Genomic DNA, 26,025 nt, shown 5'->3' on the forward strand with positions numbered 1-26,025 from the left:
CTTACAAGTGCTCGGCAGCCCTCTTGCCTGAAGATTTTCAGGGTATGTTTCCACCTCTAAAAGGAAGATATTGTGGGGCTGGCCCGGTGGCGGAGTGGTTAAGTACTCGTCCTCTGCTTCCCCAGGCCCGGGTTCCGGGTTCACAGGCCGGGATCCAGGCTCGACCTAAGCACCGCTCATCAAGCCATGCTGTGGCGGCGTCCCCACATACAAAACAGAGGGAGATGGGCACAGACATTAGCGCAGGGCCGATCTTCCTCACCAAAAAAAGAAAAGATATTGTGAGATCTTTGGCTATGAACCCAAGGGTGAACTAAAGAGGGGTGGAGGACACATTCTCCTGGGAATCAAGTTGTTAATAGAACATAAAATAAGAATATGTCCGTGCAAATGGCTTTCAGCCCTAACCCCACCCTTCCCATAACTCCTAGGAGTGCCCAGGACCTAAGTGCGAGGTCAAGGACATGGAACAACAACTCCACCAAACAAGTTAGGAGCTAGAGTAATGGGCTTGGCTGCTACTGGCCCTGGAATAAAACAAAAAGAAGGTAAGCAGAGTTGTAAAGCCCTCTGTTGACGCCAGGCTGTCGAGGCAGGGGTCTAGTGGCAGAAATGAAGACAGCAACAAGCAGAGGACAGAAGCTAAAGGGATAGAGAGGAAAGAAGAAAGGGGATAGAAGAAAGGAGCCAATACTAGATTATGTAAAGTACAGAGAGGTAAAACAGCAAAGCAAGAGCATGGCTAACCGCAGATAACTTAATCATTAATTATACCACACACTGTGCATAGGTGTATACAAGTCACTGAGGTGGGCATTATCCATCTGGGAAGGGTGACTATACGTCCTGGTTTGCCTGGGACAATCCCAGGAGTCACCTGCTGTCCCATAATATATGATGGACCAGCTCTGGGGTCAGTAACACCCAACAGACATTAGGCCTGAAAGAAGGCAGGTTAAGGGATGGAAAATAAACTAGAATAATGAACTGATATCTCCAGGAAGACAGCAACTTGTTCTAAGGAGTTAAAGGGAAGAATAAAGTTGGAATACAAATGAGCCAAGGTAATAGCTGAAGTTACTTGATGCTACACAGGAAGAGCCTGTGGACATCACCAGAGGAATGGAAGGGACCGTCTCCAGGGCGCCAGAGGTGCTATCCAGACTTCAGTAGTGTGGAACATCTATCTTTCCATCTCAGAGAGAAGCCCAAGGAATAAGCCTCATTACTGCTCATTTTACATGTCCCTCTGGAGACATTGTGTTTGTGCCTCTCAGGGAACCATGCTTGTCTGGGGCTGGAACTCTTACGGAGGCATTAAGAATATGCCCGCACAGTGGTGTGGCTATTATTCATGGAGTGCCAGCAAGTAGCTGAGAGCAGGGCCAGTCCTGAGATAGTCTTTGCCTTATCGCAGTTACTCCCTGTGAATTCCAGCCATATATCCCTCCTCAGGGGCCAGGATGGCAGCTGGAACACTCCTGCCAATGTTCCTCACTTGCTCCTGTGGGCAAGCTAGACAATGTCTTTGCTTCCTGCTGCTTGGGAGGAATGTGCTGTCTCAGATACTCCTTTCACTCACCTACATAAGCTGTCCACTCTTGACTCAACTTCCTGTTGTCTGGCACCCCTTACATACCACCTCCTCAAACACTGTAGCATCTGAAAGAAATAAGGACGGAAGGGATGAGCACTGAATCAGAGACTAAAGGAAAAGATCTTCATTTCTCATTGTGGATAACTCTATAATTTGTCAAAAATGCTTACCATGGTTTCGTATCAGACACTTGTAAGACAAGAGCTGGCAGTTAATGGCCTTTTTGCCCATCAAATACCAGTTCCTACTGCTAGCAAGTTTCATTGACCATCCACAGGACTTTGTGGGCAGCCAGTTATCTGTTTAAGCCCTTTTTGATATGGCAACAAGTGTCCTCCCTGGTTTTCTCAAAGAGACCCAGGGACCTGAATGCTTGAGAAATTCTATGAGAACAAGTGCCATGAGAATAAGCCATTAGGGAACAGAACCAGCAAATTTCACCATGCACATACAAGCATCATTCTTTGAACACATCTCCGTCTTCCTCCTTCTCTCTTACTAAATAGACAATAGCATGTTTTTTTGTGATAGAATCAATACCCAGACCCTTAATTAATGGGGTAGGAGTTGGGATATTAGGAGAAATAGATATTCTTCAACCTTTTAAAGATTTGATTTCATATTAGGCCTTTTGATTGAGGGGCCGAGTGGTGTAGTGAAAAGAAAATGGGCTTTGAGGCAGAGCCAATCCTGGCTCAGATCTACTATTTCTCTAAACTTCAGTTCCCTCATCTGTAAAATGTGTATAATAGCATCTACCTTGCAGGGTGGCTGTAAGAATTAAAAATTATGCATACAAAAAGTGCCTGGCTATATTAAATAAGTTTGGTAAGTGGAACAATTATTTTATGTACATGAGCTCATGTATAGTATTAGGATCAGATACTGACTACAACTGATAGAAACCAATGACTATTATAAATGAGAACAAAATATAGGGTCAAAGGATCAGAGTCCTTAAAAAGTATCAATGGGTATAACAGAATAGGTTTGACCTGCAAAATCCTTAGTCTCCTATGTGTGTATATGTGTGTGTGTGTCTGTGTGTGTGAATGTGTATGTATGTGGGTATCTGTGTATGTGTGTGTATATACAACTTCACTCACTGAGTTATTGTAAGCATCATGATAACACATGTTGAATAATTTGGGGTTGACAAGGATGAATGTATGGATTGAGTAAAATGTCATAAAAATGAGGAAGCTATTATTATCTCAAATATGTCAAATGCTGAAATCTCACTAAGAAGAGTTGCTATTAAATTTCTTCCAGCCAACAATCAAAAGATAGATCAGCCAGGTGACCATGTATCCCAAAAGATTTTGTTTCTCAATAAAAGACAATGATCTGGAAGGGCTTGGCAAAGAAAGTCCTAGCCTTGCTATAAGTGGTGAAAAGTAGGGCCTTCAGTCTATTCAAGACTGGACTGATGGTTCATGATGGCCTGAAGAATGGGCTTTGGAGACCACCATCAGCCATACAAGGAGGCAGCCCTGCTCTCAAATGGTCAACCGGCGATGGCAGCAGGTATATACGAGGGCAACCTGAAAGCAGGCAGTCCTCAGGAATGGAGGAGCAGATTGGGGAAGCGGTTAAATTATTATACTCTCCCAAAGTCATTTTGTTCTGGTGGAAAAATAAAAAGGAATATATAGTAATGATAAAAGTGAGGCAGCCTCAGGTAGCCTAATCACACAAGCTGAGGACAATTTTTGGTTGCTCTAATATCTGAAAGTAACAATTTACTCATTTAATAAATACTTGTTAAAGTGCCCATTATGTGCCAAGCAAAGTGCTATGTGTGAGAATGCATTGATGAATAAGACAGGAACAGCCCTAACCTCAAAGAATTTACAGTTGAATGGGACAGAGATGAACAGAGACATAATTCCATCTCAAAGAGCTCTAGTAGAAGAGATCAACTCAAACAAGAAATAGCTTATAGAGGTATGTTCATATTGCTATGGTGGCACCGAGAAGGGATCAAATAACTCTGGGAGAGTATTGAAAGGCCTCACAGTAGGTAATATAAGAAGCAGAGGTGGGGGCCGGCCCCGTGGCTTAGCGGTTAAGTGCGCGCGGTCCGCTACTGGCGGCCTGGGTGCGGATCCCGGGCGTGCACCGACGCACCGCTTGTCCGGCCATGCTGAGGCTGTGTCCCACATACGGCAACTAGCAGGCTGTGCAACTACAACATACAACTATCTACTGGGGCTTTGGGGAGAAAAAGGGGAAAAAAGGAGGAAGATTGGCAATAGATGTTAGCTCAGGGCCGGTCTTCCTCAGCAAAAAGAGGAGGATTGGCATGGATGTTAGCTCAGGGCTGATCTTCCTCACAAAAAAAAAAAAAAAAAGAAGCAGAGGTGAAGTACAGCTAGGCGCATGCCAAGTAGAGAAGAGAAAGGTAGAACCAAGCAGAGTGCATGTGCACTAGCATGTGCAAAATAAGGCATGAGAAAGCATGTATATTTAAGAAATGGTGCATGAGAAATTCTGTATGGAGTTCATGTGCACAGAGAGGAGTTGCAGAAGATATGATTGTTATTACTTGTGGTGAGATAGTGAAGAGCCTAAAAGTCAATGTTAAGGGGTTGGAATTTTATCCTTTGGACAGTTGGGTGTTACGACAAGGAGGGGTTTTTTTTTTTTATCGTTTTAATTTTATTTTTATTGCGGTAACATTGGTTTATAACATTGTATAAATTTCAAGTGTACATCATCATATTTCTATTTCTGCATAGATTACATCATGTTCACCACCCAAATACTAATTACAATCCATCACCATACACATGTGCCTAATCATCCCTTTTGCCCTCCTCCCTCCTCCCTTCCCCTCTGGTAACCACCAACCCAATCTCTGTCTCTATGTTTGTTGTTGTTTCTATCTTCTATTTATGAGTGAGATCATATGGTATTTGACCTTCTCCCTCTAACTTATTTTGCTTAGCATGATACCCTCAACGCCCATCCATGTTGTCACAAATCATTTCTTATTGCTGAGTAGTATTCCATTGTGTATACATATACCACATCTTCTTCATCCATTCACCCATTGATGGGCACTTGGGTCGCTTCCAAGTCTTGGCTATTGTGAATAATGCTGCAATGAACACAGGGGTGCATGTATCTTTACTCATTGGTGTTTTCATGTTCTTTGGATAAATACCCAACATAGGAATAGCTGGATCATATGGTAGTTCTATCCTTAATTTTTTGAGGAATCTCTGTACTGTTTTCCATAGTGGTGCACCAGTTTGCACTCCCACCAGCAGTGTATGAGAGTTCCCTTCTCTCCACATCCTCTCCAACACTTGTTTCCTGTCTTGTTAATTATAGCCATTCTGATGGGCATGAGGTGATATCTCATTGTAGTTTTGATTTGCATTTCCCTGATAGTTAATAATGTTGAACATCTTTTCATGTGCATGTTGGCCATCTGTATATCTTTGGAGAAATGTCTGTTCAGGTCTTTTGCCCATTTTTTATTTGGGTTGTTAGTTTTTTTGTTGTTGAGATGTATGAGTTCTTTATATATTTTGGACACTAACCCTAACAAGGAGGTTTTTAAGAAGGGTGAGACATGATAAGATTTATAATCTTAGAAGAGAAATGGCCCTTTAAAAGCCCTATGTCAGGCCCTGTTGCTTAGCGGTTAAGTGCACGTGCTTGGCTGCTGGGGGCCAGGGTTCGGATCCCAGGTGCGCACCGACGCAGCACTTCTCCGGCCATGCTGAGGCCGCGTCCCACATACAGCAACTAGAAGGATGTGCAACTATGACATACAACTATCTACCGGGGCTTTGGGGGGAAAAAAAGGAGGATTGGCAATAGGTGTTAGCTCAGATGTTAGCTTCAGCAAAAAGAGGAGGATTAGCAAGGATGTTAGCTCAGGGCTGATCTTCCTCACAAAAAAAATAATTAAAAAAAAAATCTAAAAGCCCTATGTCAGACTTCTGGTGCTGGACCAAGATGGAATAGATGCACTTCTCCCTATTCTTTTTGCTAAGTACCTGGGCATTATATATACAGCAACATAAGAAAACTCTGAAAAAGTGGAGAGAAGAAGGCAAAGTAGCTAGGAAACTCAAGATCTGAGGAAAAACACAGTAGTTATTTGTCTGGGTTTGCTTTTTGCTTCATCTGTCCTGGACTGGGTGCTGGAGAAGCCAGCAATCTAGAAGCACCAACAGCACAGACAAAACAGAAAAGAATGCCAAGAAAAACTGGCTGAATCTAGCTAAAGGATCAAGAAAGGGGTAGCCTAGTAATAACCACCCTCCTCCAACCAAACACCACAGAAAACACTGCAGCTCCACCCGACTCCTATCAGCAAAGGCAAAGTGGAAAGCCTCAACTTTCACTTGCACCTGGCTGTAATGAGGTGTCTCCCTAGCCCTAGCGTCAGGGGGTGTCAGAGAGCTCCAAGTGGGAAGCCAGGACTTGCACCACCTTCCAGTGGTAATGAGCACTCACCCCCACCACCATGGTGTCAGTGGAGGTCACATGGGGAGCAGTAAGGAGGCACTCTCCCCCTCCCATGCAGAATAGAGTCAGTGGAGGCCAAGCAGGGAGCCAGAACTCCCACAATCCAAGCAGTAATGACGTGCCCTTCCCCACCCTCCAGGGCTATCAACCGAGGCTAAGTAGGAAACCTGGATTTCTACCACCTGGCAGAGAGGATTAATACCATGATCCAATGACATGCTGTCACTTTCTTAAAAAATTAAACATACACTTACCATAAAACCCATTAGTTGTACTCCTGGGCATTTATCCCAGATAAATGACAATTTCTGTTCACACAAACCTGTACACAGATGTCCACAGAAGCATTATCTGTGAGAGCAAAAAACCCGAAACAACCAAAATGTCCCTCAACAGGTTAATAGTTAAACAAATTGTGGTACATCCATACCATTGAACGCTACTCAGCAACAAAAAGGAACAAACTATTGATACACACAACAATTTGGATGGATCTCAAGGACATTATGCTGAGTGAAAAAATCAATCTCAAAAGGCCACATACTGTATGATTCCATTTACATAATGTTCTTGAAGTGACAAAATTATAGAGATGGCACACAGATTAGTGGTGGCCAGGGGTGAGGGATGGTGATGGCGGGAGGGGTGCAGGTGTGACTCTATAGGGGGAACACAAGGTAGGTCTTTGTGGTGAGGGGATAACTTTGTATCTTGATTGTGGTGGTGTTTACACGAATTAACACATGGGGAAATGGCACACATTGAACTATACATACACATTGTACCAATGGCCACTTTCCGGTTTTGATATTACGCATAGTTACATAAAATGTAAGCACTGCGGAAAATAGGCTGAGAGGTACACAGGACCTCTCTGGCCTATTTTTGCAACTTCCTGTATGCCTATAATTATTTTATAAAAAGTTCTCTAAAAAGTGAAAAAAAAGCAGCTCTTGGTCAACTTTTAAGTTCTTTCTAGTAGTTCTCAGTTTGCTAGCTCTAGAGACAGGGGATGGCAGGAATTTACCTCTTAAATATAAATCTTTTCTTTTGAGAATATGCATGGCCAGCTGTTCATGTTAATCTCAAGTTAACATCTGACTTGCCCTCATCAGTACAGATTTCGGTACTATTCCTTAGATTTCAAGTTATCCCAACTCTCCTCTTATCTAAGATAACACCTTCCTCTGAACCACTGGATGGCTAGGAGATGATACTTCTCCCCATTCCTCAGACAAGGATATTTAAGCTTATAGAGGAGAACAGGCATGCCTGAATCAACAATGATGGTGATGTGATGAGATATTGGCTCTCCCCAAGGGCCACTCCTCATGCAGAATCAGATTCCTTCTCAGCACTTGAGGTGACTGTGGGAATGCCTCCTTGCCTTACACTGCTGCCCTCCTAGGTCTACAATTGGGAATATATTTTTATTGTAACATTGTGAAGCAAGAGGCATGAAACAGGGAGAACAGGTTGAACAAATGAAAATTGAAAATTGGGCTTAGAAATCAAAAGCAAGTGACTTCAAAGAACTATGATGCTTTTCTTTTTTATAATTTTTTTTCCCCCCAAAGCCCCAGTAGATAGTTTATGTCATAGTTGCACATCCTTCCGGTTGCTGTATGTGGGATGCGGCCTCAGCATGGCCGGAGAAGCGGCGCATTGGTGCGCGCCCGGGATCCGAACCCGGGCCGCCAGCAGCAGAGCGCACGCACTTAACCACTAAGCCATGGGGCCGGCCCTATGATGCTTTTCAAAGGCAAGGTTTGGAAGGTCTTCAAGAGAAGAGTTTTATCAGTAAAATTAAAGAAGCTCTGAATAAATAAACCAGTGCCACACAACAAAGACTGAATATATTCCTGCTAACCCTAGATGTCTATGGAGCAGAGGCATGCCCCAGATCTGGAAAAACTCTCTTACGTCTCCTTTGGCCCAGCAATACCTTCACCCTACAATTTCTCCACAAAACTCTTTAGTACTGGCCTCAGACCCTTGGCTCCTAGTACACTATTAGCGTTCCTCATAAAAAACGTAAAGGACAGGCCGCAAGATGCAGGCATCAAGTCCGAGATTGAAATTCCTGGGATAAAGAGTCTAATCCTAGACCCGCCTTTTGAGAAACTCTTATTCTCGGGCCCAAGTCTTCCCTTCTTCAAATTAAATATCACCTAAATGTTCACCATAGGCCAAAGTGTGCTCCCGTATTTTCTCTCTATTTACTAAGCAGTATTTCTAAACCTTTTTCCCTTTCCTACTAATTAACTTGGACAGGTTAATAGTCCCAGTTTATAGGCCCAGTTTACAATGACAGAGCTTCAGCCAGAGAAAGGGGGATATGTGCAGGCATCTCTAGAAGAAAAAACAGAAATCTCTTCAGTTTCTTTCAAGTCCTTATGTTGCTTTATCAAGTCCTTGTCTATTTATTGCACAGAATGAGATTTAAGACACACGCAAACCACAAAATTAAAACATCCAATCAGGCTGAAAACAGATAACTATGAATGAATATAGAGTCTGATTAATGAACAAATATTTTAAAAGTCAAATCTGAGATCCCTTATGAAAACTTCCAGCAAAGCAAACTTAAGACCTATGTGGTAAATTAACACTCTTGCTACACCTATATAACTAATCAGATCCAATCTAATGAGACCAGCCTTAGTTTGTGATCAGGAATAGTCTTTCTTTGAGACTATTTTTGATCAAAACAAGGGAGGCTATAGAAAAAATTTTATGCTTCAGGGGAAAATTAAGCATTGTCTAGAGGACTCCCCTCCAGGTTATCTGATTTTAGCCTATAGTTGGTCTAATTTACAATTCTGCAAATTGTAAATAAGTATGGAAAAGACCAGTTTTGCCTCCGTTTGAACTTTCAATTAAACATTCCTTCATCCATATGAATATTTTTTTCCTTTTCCTTTTTCTTGGAACTGGTTATAACATCTGCTTATTTCCCTCATGAGTTAAAGTCTTTAACACATGTTCATTTTAATATCTGTATGAGAGTCATGATTTTACCTTTTTCTGAAAATTTATCTTTTAACATATATAAACACGTAAGGCAGAAAAAATATGTGCTACATAGAGTTACAAGTGGTATACTATGGTTGGACAGAAGGAGTAATTGCTTCTGATTAAGAGAAATCAAATAGGTTTTCATAGAGCAGGTGGTAGTAGTAGCTTGACTTAAGAGTGAGTAGAATTTTACGACAGAATCGGAAGGACATTTCAGGCAAACAAAAGGCCTGTTAATCCTAAGGGACTCTCCTGACTCAAATGTTATTAGCCAGCATGCAGCACGCTAGAGTCCCAAGGACAGGCCAGACTCAACCCTGTGAGATTCGTGTAGGAGCAATACCCAATTTGGAACCAATCCCAGTGAACCTCCCTATATATCATCCTACCTGGCAAGGCTTACAGTCCCAACTGCTCAGCCGAGGAAGGGCTCCTGGCAAGCACAAGGAGCATGAGGCATGATGGTAACTGGAATAACTGGCTCATCAATTCAAAGCAATGTGTCTTGAAATGAGCATTACAATCTATTTCTTGTATGTCATACAGAGCTCTACCACAGCCTAAACAAATTCTCTACCTGCTGCTGCCTCAGTAGGTCAGGTATGTAGTTGTATGGATCTAATTACATCTTACTTCTGGAGTCAAACTAAGTTTCATTAACAGCTATTAATCTATACATTTCCATTTTGCCAATGGTCAAGAGGAAGATGCAGGTAAGGGATTCAGAAAACGTAATAGATAGAAAAATACATATTTAGCAAAGCATTAACTAAGTCTCCAGCTATCATTGTTTACCTGTATCAGATGACATTCCTTCATGGATGGATTTTCCAGCTTAAGCCACTATATGTAAGTCTATACTTACTATAGACTTCTATTACTTACTACACACACTAGAGTGTAAGCCACTAAATGTTAGTCTACTAGACTAACAAACAGCTCCACAGTTTTCAGAGACCCATGTCTAGCTAAACTATTGATTCCTACTGTGTTGGCTCAAACTCCAGTCCTGCTCTACTTCAAACTCTCTTTTCCCTTGATCTTCCATTGTTAACCTCAGTCTCAGTCCTGCTCCTTGCCTTATGTCTGTGTAGTACCCCGTCTCAAGCTTAGCTCTGTTTCTGGTTCCCCCTCATCTACTATCCCTGACCCAAGTTACTGGTAAGGTAAGAACAAGGAGTTACTTTATGTGGAAAGACTCCCTTACCCTGAACTCTAAAAGACAAAGCTATATGACAGTCAAGTTTTCTGTGTAGGATATAACGAGTGGCAGAAAAAGATGTCTTGGTCAGCTCTATGGCAACTGCTTTGAACTCCTTAGAGAAAACCCAGTGCCCACCTGGGAAAACAAGGTAAGACATGTCCCTCCTCCAACTGAACCATAACTCAATCTTGGCAATGTGGTAAGGGGGGGGATCCTGTCGGATGAGGGGACCTACAGTTTTGAGCCAGGGAGGATTTAAACACAGGCATCATCTCACCCTCTGGTTGAGTAGTAAAAAAAGCCATGCTTATTTAAACTTAAATGAGACACTCATCTATTTGGCAACGGGGCAAACTCTCTTCCCTTGATTCTCCACCTTAAAAAAAAAATCAATTTGACTTCTCCTTAGCATACACTTGTAACAGTGGTCAGTAAAATTGAGAGCAAGACCAGAGATGCACCATTCATTTTCACCCTGAAAGAGCTTTAAAAATCCAAGTCAACACATTTAAAGTCTTTCGCCCAGCAGAATAGGCCTAGCATGCCAGGAGAATATTTGTTTTTATCTTCCTTTATAATATTTCCACTCCCCCAAATCTTTTTTTCTAAGCAGCATGAAAAAATGCCAAGGATGGGACACAAAACAAATTATGCTTGCTACACTTAGAGGGAAACTAAAGGAAATATTTTGCTTCCAAAAACAGAATGTAAGTAAACAAACAGGGAAAAGTAATAGCTGGTACCCCCTTTATCACACCTTAAATGGTTAGAAGATATGAAAGGGCAGTTTCTAAACTCTGCACCCAGTGGGCAGTCAATAGAGTTGCGGACAATCTTACTCCTGCAGATCATAAAAAGGCTGAACAGGTAAGGGTAAGTACTACCGGTAATTGTCCAGTATTATTTACTGGACAATTGAGTAACATACTGGAACAATGCAAGGGAGAGAACACAGAGTTTGCTAAATCAAAGCAACTGGAGCAAGCTGTTTTAGCTTGGACCGCCTAGGAAAATGTGTCATGCACCAGCTTTTTGATGGTTGTTATTGCAGGAAAACTAGTACATGAGATCTTCTTTTACTGCCGTAATCCTGGAATTGCCTCTATCACACACATGTTCCAACTATTGGCATGGATTCTGTGAGTTGATAAAGTTCCTCTCTGGGGAACAACAGAGTTGGGCTTTCCTGGGTTGTGCCCCTCTTGCTGGATGTATGCCCATACTTTCCTACATCCTCCTGTTCTGCCCTCCTACTCCACCGTGACCTACTGAACTTGCAACTACTCTGACAAGATTAGTGTTGCAGTCAGAGTAGAGGAGAATGAACTTGTCCCACCCTTATCTCACTGTCCACAAGTAAAACACCAGTCCACAACTCAGCATGATGAGCAAATGAGATAGAAAACTCAAGAGTCAGGTCAAAAGTATAAAACATAATTAATAAATTCATAGAATGTTAGAGCTACAGGGGAGATTGAAGGTCACTTAGTATAACCTTCTTACTTTACATAAGAGAAAACTGTAGCCCAGAGAAAATAAATTATTTGTCCCAAATCACAGTCACAACAAGAGAATGAAAAGCAAAGTAAAATGATGTCTAAAAGACCTTTTGAGTAAGATAAAAAACACTAGGTAAAACTACTAATCATGTGGAAATATTTGGAATGTTTTAAAGACAAATCTGTTCATTCATTTAATCAGTATTTACTGAGAGCCTATTATGTGCCAGGCACAGACTTAAGAACTGGAATAAAGCATTGAACAACACCATACAAAAAACGCTGTCCTCGTGGAGTATACGATCTAGTAGGGAAAGAGAGAAAATAAATGTGCCGGAAAATAGATAGTATGTCATACAACTCTAAGTCTCATGAAGAAAAGTAAAGCTGGGAAAGGGGATAGGAAGTTCCTGAGTGTGGGGGTGGGGAGGAGGGCTGCATTTTAAAACAGAATGGTCAAGGGATGTCCTCCGGTAAGATATATTGGAATAAAGACTTGAAGGAGGTAAGAAAGTGAGCCAAACACTATCTGAGGGAGAAGTATCTCCAGGCAGAGCAACAGCAAACGAAAAAGCCCTGAAGCAAAAGTGCCCTCAGAATGTCCAAGGAAGCACAAGCTCAAGGAGGCTGAGCAGAAAGAGCAAGGAGGAAAGCAGTAGGCGATAAAGCCTCAGAAGTAATTGGGACCAGATTTTACAGGGCCTTGCTGACATTGCAAAGACTCCAGCTTTTCCTGAGTAAAATGAATAGCCAAAGGAGACTTTGAGCAGAAGAATGATATAATCCTACTTTTTTCGAAAGGACAGCTCTGGTTGTGGTACTAAGAACAGTCTATAGGAAGCAAATAGAGAAACAAGAAAACCAAGTAGGAGGCTATTGCAATAACTCAGGTGAGACATGATGATGACTTCGATCAGGACTGTACGGAGCAGATACCGAAAAATAGTTGTATTTTGAATAGATTTTCAAGGTAGAGCCAACAAGGATTGAATGTGGGTTGTATAAGACAGAAAACATTGAAGGTTGACTCCACGCTTTTTTGGCCAGAACAGCTAGAAGGATGGAGTTGTCATTTGCTGAAACAGAAAAGACTGCAGGAGGAACAGATTTTTTTGTTTGGTTTGTGTGTGTATGCGTGGAGATCAAAAGGTTGGTTTTTGGATGTGTTAAGTTTGGCTGCTGTATTAAGAAAGTACACAAGGTGCAAGCAGAGGGATTACTTAAGAAACTCTTCACAATAATTCACAAGAGAGATGATGGTGGTTTGGATCAGGCATCTGGCAGTAGAACTAATGTGAAATGGAGATAGATTTTGAAGATAGAGCTGACACAATTTGCTGATAAAGTGATGAAGGATGAAAGAAAGAGAAAGAGAGAAGTCAATGATTTCTTCAAGGTTCTTGGCTTCAGTAACTAGACAGATGGAATCGCTATTAACTGATATAGGAAGACTGTAGGAAGAGCAAATTTGAGGGAAACCAACAATGTGGAAATTTCAGGTAGGCAGTTGGGGTTATTATTTGGAGTTTCAGGAAAAGGTCTGGACCAGAGATAGAAATTTGGGAGTTATCAGTATGTAGATAATATTTAAAGCCATGAGACTAAAAGAGATCACCAAAAGAGCAAGTGTAGATAGAAAAGAAGTCCAGGGACTGAGCCCTGGCACACTCTAATATTAAAAGATTGGAGATAGGGAAAACAAAGCAAAGGAAACTAAGAAGCAATGGTCAGTTGAAGTTGGAAGAAAAACCAAAAGCTTTGGTGTTGTGAAAGCCAGGTGACAAAATACTTCAAAAAAAATGGAGTGATCGGGGCCGGCCTGGTGGCGCAAGCGGTTAAGTGCGTGTGCTCCGCTGCAGCAGCCCGGGGTTCGCCAGTTCGGATCCCGGGCGCGCACTGACACACCACTTGTCAGGCCATGTTGTGGCAGGCATCCCATATAAAGTGGAGGAAGATGGGTATGGATGTCAGCCCAGGGCCAGTCTTCCTCAGCAAAAAAAAGAGGAGGATTGGCAGATGTTAGCTCAGGGTCGATCTTCCTCACCAAAAAAAAAAAAAAAAATGGAGTGATCAATTGTGTTTAATTCTGTTCCTGGATCAAGATGAAGTCTGAGAATGACCACTGGATTTAGCAATGTGGAAGTCATTGGTGACTTTGAAAAGAGCACTTTCATCAGAGAATTAAAGGCAAATAGCCTTACTGGAATGCATTCAAGAGAGAATGTAAGGAGAACAGGAGCAGGAAGCATAGACAACTCAAGGGAAGCAGAGAAGCTTGGTGGTAGCTGAAAGAGAATGTGGGGTAAAGAATGGTAGCTTTCTTTTCCTTTCTCTCTCTTCTTTTTTTTTTTTTTTAAAGTCAGTTGGTTTTTAATAGTCAGGGAAAAATTATGATGCAGAAGAGAAGGGGAAGAAATGCTGAGGCAACGTCCTTGAGTAGGTGGAAGGGAACTGGATCTAACCACAAGTCAGAGTAGGCCTAAGATAGGAGAACAAACAGTTCATTCATATTAATAGGAATTAACATATGCAGGTAGGTAAGTAGATATGATGGTGAGAGCTTGGGGAAGTTCCCTTTTGACTTCTTTTTTCAGGGATATAGGAAGCATTGTCACCAACTGAGACTGAGTATGAGGAAAAACCTAAAGGAAGTCTGAGGAGAGTAAAGAATTGAAACAGTTATCCAGGAAAGCGCTGATTCTTATTCAATCATTTTTCACTTGAAATGTCTGCCTTCTACCCTTTTTGAAACAGTGGGCCTAAATTAAATCCTGTTTTCTTCCCCCTCGAAATCAAAATCTATCTCACTTAGGCTCAGCTGTTATCTTTAAGCCTCTTCTTCCTTATAGGTCCCTGCTAATTTAGCAAACTTCTAGAATTTGTCCCCTCAACCGTGATTTCACAAACTTGTAAATTCAGGTAAACTCTTAGATTCCAGGCTCCTTTCCAAAGCACATGTATCCAATTCAAACAGGATTCACCACAATACCATCACTAAGTGTAATCAGACTCAGGTTTCCTCCTTGGTAGCTGCTAGCTATTCCAGCATTCCCTAACCCCACAAAAATAAATCATTAGACACTGTCTACATATGACCAAATTACAATGCAAAAACATACCCTTTTTCAGGTGAGATTTATATTCACAGACTGAACCTAGAGGAAGAAAACTTGAAAGTTCCCTAATCCTATGCAAGATCTAATCCCATCATCATTCTACTACTAACTTGTCAGACAAGTCAATTCACCTATTTCAGATAACCAAACTAAAAAAATAGAACAAAACAAGCCAAAAACTTGTTGTACAATACCAAAGAAACAAATAAACAAATAAAAACCAATACAACTTATCCTAGGAAGAAAAGGTTGGTTTAACAGCTGAAAATCAATGTGATACATCTTATTAACAGAAAAAAAGACAAAAAGCACATGATAATCTTATTATATGCAGAAAAAGAATTTGACAAAATCCAACACCTTTTCACTTAAAAACACTCAACAAACTAGCAATACAAGAGAACTTCCTCAAACTAATAAAGGTCATCCAGGAAAAACCCACAGCTAACATCACACATAATGGTGAAAGACTTAAACGCTTTCCCTCTTGTCATGAATGAGACAAGGATGTCCACTTTCATCATTCCCATTCATACTGTACTGCATGTTCTACGCAGGGCAATTAGGCAAGAAAAAGAAATAAAAGAATCCAGAACGGAAAGGAAGAAGTAAAACTATCTCTATTGGCAAATGAGATCTTATAAGTAAAAAATCCTAAGGAATCCCTAAAAAACTATTAGAAGTAAAAAATGAGTTCAGGAAGGTCGTAGGATACAAGATCAATACACAAAAATCAATTGCATTTCTATACACTTGTGATGAACAATCTGAAAATAAGAAAACAATTCCATTTAAAATAGCATCAAAAAGAATAAGGGGCTGGCCCTGGGGCCTAGTGGTTAAGTTCTGCACGCTCCACATCAGCAGCCCAGGTTCGGGGGTTCAGATCCCAGGTACGGACCTATACCATGTATCAGCCATGCTGTGGCAGCAACCCACATACAAAATAGAGGAAGATTAGCACAGATGTTAGCTCAGGGCAAATCTGCCTCAAGCAAAAAGAGGAAGATTGGCAACAGATATTAGCTCAGGGCCAATCTTTCTCTCTCTCTCTCTCTCACACACACACACGAATAAAACAATTCAGAATAAATTTAACAAAAGAAGTACAAATTTTATGCTCTGAAAACTACAAAATACTGTCAAAAGAAATTAAAGAAGACTTAAATGAATGGAAAAACATTCCATGTTCAAGGATCAGATGGCAAAAGCTCCCAAATTGATCTATAGATTCAATGCATCCCTATCAAAATCTCAGCTGGCTTTTTTGCAGGAAGGTGATCTTCAAATTCATATGAAGAATGCAAGGGACTCACAATAGCAAAACAATCTTGAAAAAGAAGAACAAAGTTAAATGACTTACACTTCCCAATTTCATAACTTACTACGAAGCTGTAATCAAGACAGATTGTACTGGTATAGGATAAAGATATAGGTTAATGGAACAGAATTGAGAGTTCAGAAATAAGCCCCTACATTAATGGCCCACTGATTTTCGGTATGAGTGTCACATCAATTCAATAGGGCAAATAATTTTTTGAAATAATGTTGTTGGGACAACTGGATATCCTCATGCAAAAGAATGAAGTTGGACCCCTATCTAACACCATACACAAAAATTAACTCAAAATAGATCATAGATCTAAATGTAAGAGCTAAAACTATAAAACTCTTAGAAGAGTTTTAGGAGTAAATCTGTGTGACCTTGGAATAGGTACTGGTTGAAGCAACAAAAGAAAAAGTAGATGAATTGCACTTCATCAAAATTTAAAACTTTTGCGTTGCAAAGGAAACCATTAAGAAAGAGAAAAGACAGGGGCCGGGCCCAGTGACATAGCAGTTAAGTTCGTCTGCTCTGCTTCGGGGGTCCGAGGTTTGCTGGTTCGGATCCTGGGCATGGACCTGCTCACCACTCATCAGGCCATGCTGAGGCAGCGTCCCACATAGAAAAGCTACAACTCTACAACCATGATACACAACTATGTACTGGGGCTTTGGGGAGAAAAAAGAAAGAGAGGAAGACTGGCAACAGATGTTAGGGCACGGCCAATCTTTCTCAAAAAATAAAATAAAAAATAAATTGAAAATGAAAAGACAATATTTGCAAATCACGTCTGATGAGAGACCTGTTTGTAGAAAATATTAACAACTCGCATAACTCAATAATCAAAAGATAAATAACTCAATTACAAAATGGGCAAAGGACCTGAAAAGATAGTTCTCTAAATAAAATATATAAATGGCTTATAAGCACATGAAATGATGCTTAACATCACTAGTCATCAAGAAAATTCACATTAAAACTACAGTGAGATACCACTTCACACTCAGTAGCATGGTTATGATCAAAGACAGATAATGATGTGTTGGACGATGTGAAGAAATCGGAACCCTTATACATCACTGCTGGGAATGTAAAATGCTGCAGCCACTTTGGAAAGTAGCTTTCAGTTCCTCAAACAGTTCAACATAGACCATATGACTCAGCAAATCCACTCCTGGGTATGTACCCAAGAGAAATGAAAACACCTCCACAGAAAATCTTGTAAACAAATGTTCATAGCAGCATTATTCATAATAGCCAATTAGTAGAAACAGCCCAAATCTTCATCAACTGATGAGTGGGTAAATAAAATGTGGTATATCCATACAGAGGAATATTATTTAGCAATAAAAAGCAATGAAGTACTGATACATGTTACAACAAGGATAAATCTTAAAAACATTATACTAAATGAAAGACTCCGGTCACAAAAGACCATATGTTGTATGATTCCATTTATATGAAAAGTTCAGAATGGGCAAATCTATAGAGACATAAAGAAGGCTGATGATTGCCTAGGACTGAGAGAGGAGAGAATGGAAGGTGACTGCTAATGGGTATGGGATCTTTCTTTTTTAAATTTTAAAATTTTTAATTGTGGTAAAAAAACCCCACATAATCTAAAATTTACCATTGTAACCATTTTTAAGTGTACAGTTCAGTAATGTTAAGTATATTCACATTGTTGTAACACAGATTTCCAGAATCTTTTCATCTTGCAAAACTGAAACTCTACCCATTAAACAACTTCCCATTTTCTCTCTCCCCAGACCCTGGCAACCACTATTCTACTTCGTCTCTATGAATTTGACTGCTCTCAGTTCCTCATGAGTGGAATCACACAGTATTTGTCTTTTTGTCACTGGTTTACTTCACTTAGCATAATGTCCTTAAGGCTCATCCATATTATAGCATGTGACAGGATTTCTTTCCTTTTTAAGGCTAAATAATATTGTACTGTATGTATACACCACATTTTGTTCATCTATTCATCTGTTGATGGACACTTGGGTTGCTTCCATCTCTTGGCTTTTGTGAATAATGCTGCTATAAACACGCATGTGCAAATATCTGTTCAAGATCTTGCTTTCAATTATTTTGGATATATACTCAGAAGTGGGATTGCGAGATCATGGAGGTGTATCTTTAAAAGAGAGTGACAAAAGTGTTTTAAAATTTGATAGTGGTGATGGTTGCACGACCCTAGAATATACTAAAAACCATTGACGTGTACATTTCAAATGAGTAAATCATATGGTATGTGAATTATACCTCAATAAAGCTGTTAAAAAAAATACGACTCTTAAAGGATGAATCAAGAATATAGTTACTTAAGGATATTGACTGAACTGGATAATTAATCTGGTCAATCTTGTCATACAGGTAATTTTGACTCTTATTTTCAATGACCTGGCTAGATGTTTAGGTATTTTCTGAGACATAACCTAGGTGCTTCTTCAACACTGATCATTAGAGAAAGTAGGAAAAAGAAACTGTCAGTATCTGTCTTTAATTCACAATATTAAACCTTTGCATATTTTGTGTCAGGAAATACTGTGAAGAAACAGCAAATTCATACTAAGTGTAGCAATTTTTACTTCATCTTCCCTGTAGGTATGCCCTTCACCAGATTTTTAAAAGACAGGAAAATAAGGCAGGACTTGACTCACTTTGACTTCAGATTCACTTTTTGAAATGTCATTTACAATTATTTCACATAGAAGATGCTCAAAAGACAGAGGGTTTATTCATATTTTTTTGCAATAAAAATTATAAAATTAAAAAGTCCTATGTACAATTGTTACTGAGCAATGGGCTTGCTCTGCTCACCACGATGTGAGCCAATTAATCATAATGAGTTAGAGATCGAGAAAGAAAGTTTAATTAGATTAGATTAGCTGGCAAATTGGAAGACAGGTGACTAATGTCTCAAAAAACCCATTTTCAGGGATTACAGATTCTTGAGGCAGTTACATAGGGAAAATGGGCAGTGAGTAGGGGGTCCAGGGATGTTTGTCTCCAGGCATGACAGGCTCCAGGCATCACATTGTTCCATTCTTCTGTCAGCTGTGATGGATATCTTGTAGGTGTGTTTCCTGCCTGTGGTCAGCCTGTTCCTAGAGAGAAACTCATAGAACAAAGTTTTAATTTTTATCAGTCTATTAGGGAGTACATATGTGAGCGGAGGCCATACATCAGGAGAGCATGTGAATTTTTTAGAGTATGTGCAGCACAGCAAGTAGTCACATAGAGGAGGGGCTGGGGCCATTTAGCCTAACAAGATGGCCTCACTTATGCTCACTTACACAATGTCACTGAATGGGGAAAGAGGTAATAAATTTCAAAAAAGGAGAGAAAATTTTTGAGGAAAAAAATGTGCATCAAATTCAGATTCTTCTCATCTCTTTTGTTATACACAACTAGAAAAGCTAACAGCAATACAGATGGCCACTGATGCTCAAAAACTCATTTCATCATCTTCTGTTCTGTTTCATCCAAATATTTTTAATTTTGTCAGGACTCGAAGATACATTTTAGAAAGAAAATAAATGAGACAATCTCAAAGATTTCTCATGATCTCTTCTGATCAGAGCAGAGCAAAAGTAAGAGAAATCTTACTGGTCTGACTGATCATTTTTAAAACAATAGGTTCCATATGGTTCAGAGCAAAGAAACAAGTTTGGAAGTCAACTTTCAATCTTGGTCTCAAGGCAGAGAACTGAAACAATTGTTACAATCTAATTATAGAGACAGTTTATGTGGGACAGTCTTTCTTTCCAGATTACACATTTTACACACTTTAACAGCTTTTCCTAAATAATCTCTCAGGGTTGATTTTAAGTGAAGGTTCAAATACTAACAGTTGACTTCAGATTCTTATTACAGATTTTTCAAAGTCCGTCTGTGTGCAGAAGCAAAATTATGAATGGCGACTCGAAGAGCTGAGTTCCCCTCAGGTATATCACAGGAACTGATGACTGAATGTAGTGCCCGGGTATATGCTACAAATAAAAGTTTGCACAGTGATGAATGAAGTCAGATTCTAAACAACTCTCCAAACCTCTTTCCTATTAGTACTGCCTCTCCACCCAGTTTCATAGGTATTAACTTCAACTACGCATTAAATAAATATTTATTGAGTACTTACTACATACCAAACACTCCATGAGGACAAAAAAGATAATGGAGAGGATAGATAGAAAAATAATTCAATTGCAGTGTATACTTACAAACCAGAGGCATATACAAAATGTCATCACAGAATGAAGTTTGGAATGAATGAAAAACTATCTAGGAGAGGATGGAAAAGATTTCCAGAAGTGGTAACATTTAAGATGGTCTTGAAGGATTAATAAGAGTAAGGGAAAGAAGGCATTCTAGGCAGAGAAATGAGTGTGTGATATGAAAAAGGTATACAAAAATGTGACATATACTGAAAATAACAAGTTTGATAAGGCTGGAGTGTTGCCTGGGGCCAGAGAGAAAATATGCCAAATATGCCATGCATTTTATACTGTAATGGCAAATCCTACAGCTTTTAAAGTAGGAGAACGGCATGATCAGATTTGTGTTTTTAAAATATAACTCACAGGTCTGATACGAAACTCATATCACACAGATGGGGCACTAGGAATACAAATTCCTAGTATGTGTGCATGAAGCCTACATAATCTCTACACTGTGTAAGTCAATACAGTTAAGGATGGACAGGAAACAGACACACTAGTGACAACGGGAAGGACTCCATTTTCTCTAGCTGGGATTCCTGATAGAGCTTATACTGGTCCTCATTTTCCTCAGTATCCCTGGCAGAACTGGTAGTCTAATGTGGATATATATGGTAATAAGTTTATGTTAGATAACAATGACATATTTGAAAAACAGGGATTCAACTGGACAGAGGCCTAAGTTAGATGGCCATAAAAGGAAAGTTCTAATATTCTTCATTTACTGGAAGACCTGGAACCCAAGTCTCCCTACAGTAGAGTGAGTTGGCAATATTTCCCTAGCATAAATGGAGACAAGAAGACAACAGATGGCAAAGAGAAATACAACTCACCATAATTATTTTTATTGCCTCAGAGCTGTTTTGTAAAGTGGTTATAATAGTCTCTGATATACAGTATGCACTCAATAAATGCTAAGTTACTACAATCACTGATTTTATTGTTTTTTTTCTTTTTATTGCCTCCAGGCCCCAACCATTCGTTTAAGAAACTTACCTCTGTGGTTTTTATAGAAAATACAGTTGTTGGCACAGGTATCAGGATGAGCATCCCAAAAATCAGGACCACAGCAGCATAGTGGAGGTAAAGTAATTTTATACAGCTGCATTTTCTCTTGGATCTGGGCTCTTAAAGCTTCTAAATATCTAGAAAAATATAGTATGATCAAGCAAAGTGAACCACTAGAAAGAGAATGCACACAAGTCCTTATTTTACTACCAGTTTTAACTGTTAAAACTATTTCATATCTTTGTGCTTTGACTCTTCCTCTTCGTACTAGGAAACAGCACTGGGAAAAATGTAGTGCTATTCCAGAGAGGTATTAGGCAATCAAGAAATTTCGTGAAGTTCTGTATCCCCAAACGTATGAGAGGACACAGTCAACTCTCTTTTAAGGAAAATGAGAACATTGCCTTCCTAACAAGTCTCGTCTAGAGCCAGAATTTCACGCAGAACTTTTGTGTGTGTGTGTGTGTGTGTGTGAGGAAGATTAGCCCTGAGCTAACATCTGTTGCCAATCTTCCTCTATTTTATATGTGGGACGCCTGCCACAGCATGGCTTGATGAGCGGTGCATAGGTCCATGCTGGGGATCCAAACCTGTGAAGCCCAGGCCGCTGAAGCGGAGTGCACGAACTTAACCACTATGCCATTGGGCCAGCCCCTCATGCAGAGCTTTTCAAAGTACCTTTGATATTCTTTTTCTCTCTGTTGCTGTTTTTCTCTAGCTCCTTTTATTTCCTCAAGTTGTAGCTGGGCTAATATCTCACTCATCTTCTCCCCTGAATATGGCTCTTTAAGAAGGTTCATTCTTAGTAGCCTCTGTTCTTCAGCATAACGTTCCTGCTCTTTCTTTTTCTTAATTCTGAGAATAAAAACACGACATGGTTAGGAATTTCCTAAAATCATTATTTGGAATTAGCTTCCAGATCCAAATAACTCAAGAAATTCCCAGACACGGGGAGTCAGGAAATCAATTTAACACCCCTAGAATAGCCTCAAAAATTCCTGCTGGCTGATTTGAGTTCATCCTACAGCTCGTGCATATACATAGCCTCTAAAATGGAAATAATCAATGGTTACTATCAAAAGAATTTTTTGATAAGAATCCAAGTACAAGAGCTTTCTCAGGTTAAAACTACAAGTAGGTAGGACTTCTGGTTTTGGCTAAAATTGAGTACCAGGGACTGGATTTGCCGTCCCACCTTAAACAACCAAATAAATAAATAAATAAACAAATCAACTAACCAACCAGACAACATACAAAAAAGAAGAATGGTTTTCAAGACACTGGACATCACGCAATGAAAGACAGTGGTCCTTGACAGATGGGAAACGAAGTTTGTTTCCCCAAGCTTATTGCCTTGAAAGTTTCTAGGCAGCGGCACAGGAGAGGAGAGCTCATGTGGAGCCCGGTGGACTCCCTGAGTTGAGAAGATGAAGCTGAAAGTCCAGGGACACAAAGGCAACTAGAGTTCATAAGAGAGACTACCAGAGACGAGAGAGCTGCTCAGAGAGAAAACCCCAGAGATCTACAGAGGGTCTCCTTCTAATACACAGCAGAGTACTGTGCAAGAATGTGAGGAAATGACCTAAGGCTAGGGATAGAACAATCCAAAAGGGTAACAGGGCCCTATGTTCACAGAGAGCAGGGAATAGTGCTCGTTCCCAACAGTCAGACCTGAAAAACTCATAATGCACAGAGCATTGGAAGAGTTTTCAGGAAGATCTTACCTTGGTAGTGGGAACAATAACTAGTCATAGATTGAGCGCTGCTCCAGACACACCTAACAAAATGTAAAAGCAAATCCTCAAAGTGACTTAACCACATCCCAAAACAAAGCTTAGGAAAATTTATAAGAATACAAAGATACTCAGCAACTAACAAGGTAAAATTCACAATAGTGGACATCTAATCAAAGATTACCAGGACTGCAAAGAGGCAGGAAAACACAACTCATAATGAAGAGAATAATCAATCAATCAAAACCAACCAAGAACTGACAGTTATTAGAATTAGCACAAAAGGACATTAAAACAGTTATTACAACTATATTCCATATGTTCAAAAAGTTAAGATATACAAAAGACTGAAATCAAACTTCTCGAGATAAAAACTACAATTTCTGAGATGAAAAATACACTGGAGAATAGGCCCATATCTCCTAAAGAAATGGAATCAATAATTAATAATCTTCCAAAACTGATATCACCAGTCCCACATGGGTTCACTGGTGAATTCTACCAATGAATTAAGGAAGAAATTATACCAATTTTCTACAATCTCTTTCAGAGACTGGAAGCAGAAGGAAGACATCTTAACTCATACTATGAGGCCAGCACTACCCTAATACCAAAATCATACAAAGATATTACAAGAAAAGAAAACTACAGACCAATACTTCTCATAAAAATAGAAGCAAAAAAACCTCAAAAATATTAGCAAATCAAATCCAACAATGTATAAAAAGAATTATATACCACAACCAAGTGAGATTTATCCCAGGAACGCAAGGTTGGATCAACATGAAAAACTAATGTAATCTACTACGTCGACAGGCTAAATAACAAAAATCACACAATCCTACAGATAGATGCAGAAAAAGCCTTTGACAGGATCCAACACCATATATGATAAAAACTCTCAGTAAACGAGGAATAGACAGAAACTTCCTAAACTTGATAAAGAATATCTACAAAAAACCTACAGCTAACATCATACTCAAAGGTGATAAACTAGACACTTTCCCACCAAGATCAGGAACAAAGCAAGGATGTTCTCTCTCATCACTCCTTTTCAACATGGTATTGGAAGTCCTAGCTAATGTAATAAGACAATAAAAGGAAATAAAAGGTATATAGATTGGGAAGGAAGCAATAAAACTTTGTTCACAGATGACATGATCATCTATGTTCTTCCCAACCTGACCTATAGATTCAATGCAATCCCAATAAAAATCCCAGTGAGTTATTTTGTGGATATTGAAAAACTGATTTTAAAGTTTATACGGAGAGGCAAAAGTCCCAGAGTAGCCAACACAATATTGAAGGAGAGGAACAAAGTTGGAGGACAGACACTACTCAACTTCAAGACTTACTACAAAGCTACAGTAATCAAGCAGTACGGTATTGGTGAAAATACAGACAAACAAAACAATGGGACAGAACAGAGAGCCCAGAAATAGACCCATATAAATAAAGTTAACATATATATATTTTTTAAAGATTTTATTTATTTATTTTTCCCCCAAAGCCCCAGTAGATAGTTGTATGTCATAGTTGCACAGTTTTCTAGTTGCTGTATGTGGGATGCGGCCTCAGCATGGCCGGAAACGCGGTGGGCCGGTGTGCGCCCAGGATCCGAACCCGGGCCGCCAGCAGCGGAGCGTGCGCACTTAACCGCTAAGTCATGGGGCCGGCCAAAATAAAGTTAATACATCTTTGACAAAGGAACAAAGGCAGTACAATGGAGCAAAGATAATCTTTTCAACAAATGATGCAGGGACACGTGAACATTCATGTGCACAAAAATGAATCTAGACATAGACTGTATACCTCTCACAAAAATTAACTCAAAATGGGTTATGGAACTAAATGTAAAACACAAAACTATAAAACTCCTAGAAGATAACTTAGCAGAAAATTTAGATGATCTTGGGTACGGTGATGACTTTTTAGATACACCACCAAAGGCACGATCCATAAAAGAAACAATTGATAAACTGGACTCCATTAAAATCAGAAACTTCTGCTCTGCAAAAGACACTGTCAAAAGAATGAGAAGACAAGCCATAGACTGGGACAAAATACTGGCAAAAGACACATCTGATTAAGGACTGTTATCCAAAATATACAAAGAACTCTTGAAACTCAACAATAAGAAAACATATCCGATTTTAAAATGGGCCAAAGACCTGCACAGACACCTCATCAAAGAAAGAATACAGATGGCAAATAAGTATATGAAAAGATGCTCCACATCATATGTCATCAGGAAAATGCAAATTAAAACAACAATGAGATACCACTGCATACCTATTAGAATGGCCAAAATCTGGAACACTGACAATACCAAATTCTGGCAAGGATGTGGAGCAACAAAAACTCTCATTCATGGCTGGTAGGAAGGCAAAATGGTACAGCCACTTTACTAAATATACTCTTGCCATATGATCCAGCAATCATGCTACTTGATATTTACCCAAAGGAGCTGAAAACTTATATCCATACAAAACCGGCACATGGATGTTCATAATAGCTTTATTCATAATTGCCAAATCTTGGAAGAAACCAAGATATCAGGTGAATGGATAAATAAACTGTGGTACATTCAGACAAGGGAATATTATTCAGTCCTAAAAAGAAATGAGCTATCAAGCCATAAAGAGACATGGAGGAACTTAAATACATATTACTAATGAAAGAAGCCAATCTGAAAAGGCTACATACTGTATGATTCCAACTATATGATATTCTGGAAACAACAAAACAATGGAGACAGTGCAAAGATCAGTGGTTGCCAAAAGTTGTGGGGGAGTTGGAAGAGGGATGAATA

The 26,025-nt window shown here is 39.7% G+C and overlaps 1 protein-coding gene across 7 annotated transcripts in view; it reads right to left on the bottom strand.

Moving 5' to 3' along the window:
• Positions 1 to 18,968: 18,968 nt before the first annotated feature.
• CCDC15 (coiled-coil domain containing 15) overlaps positions 18,969 to 26,025 on the bottom strand; it is an 89,599-nt gene continuing 82,542 nt past the window's right edge. For all 7 annotated transcript variants that reach the window (XM_058544893.1, XM_058544891.1, XM_058544895.1 and 4 more), the window contains 3 exons: positions 22,159 to 22,335; positions 21,469 to 21,617; positions 18,969 to 20,247 (listed from right to left, as the gene is read on the bottom strand). In XM_058544893.1, coding sequence (XP_058400876.1) covers positions 20,126 to 20,247; positions 21,469 to 21,617; positions 22,159 to 22,335 — 448 coding nt within the window. In that variant the 3' untranslated portion in view covers positions 18,969 to 20,125. The remainder of the gene's footprint in view (positions 20,248 to 21,468; positions 21,618 to 22,158; positions 22,336 to 26,025) is intronic.

This window comes from Diceros bicornis, chromosome 7 (genome assembly GCF_020826845.1).
Source record: "Diceros bicornis minor isolate mBicDic1 chromosome 7, mDicBic1.mat.cur, whole genome shotgun sequence".
NCBI lineage: Eukaryota > Metazoa > Chordata > Mammalia > Perissodactyla > Rhinocerotidae > Diceros > Diceros bicornis.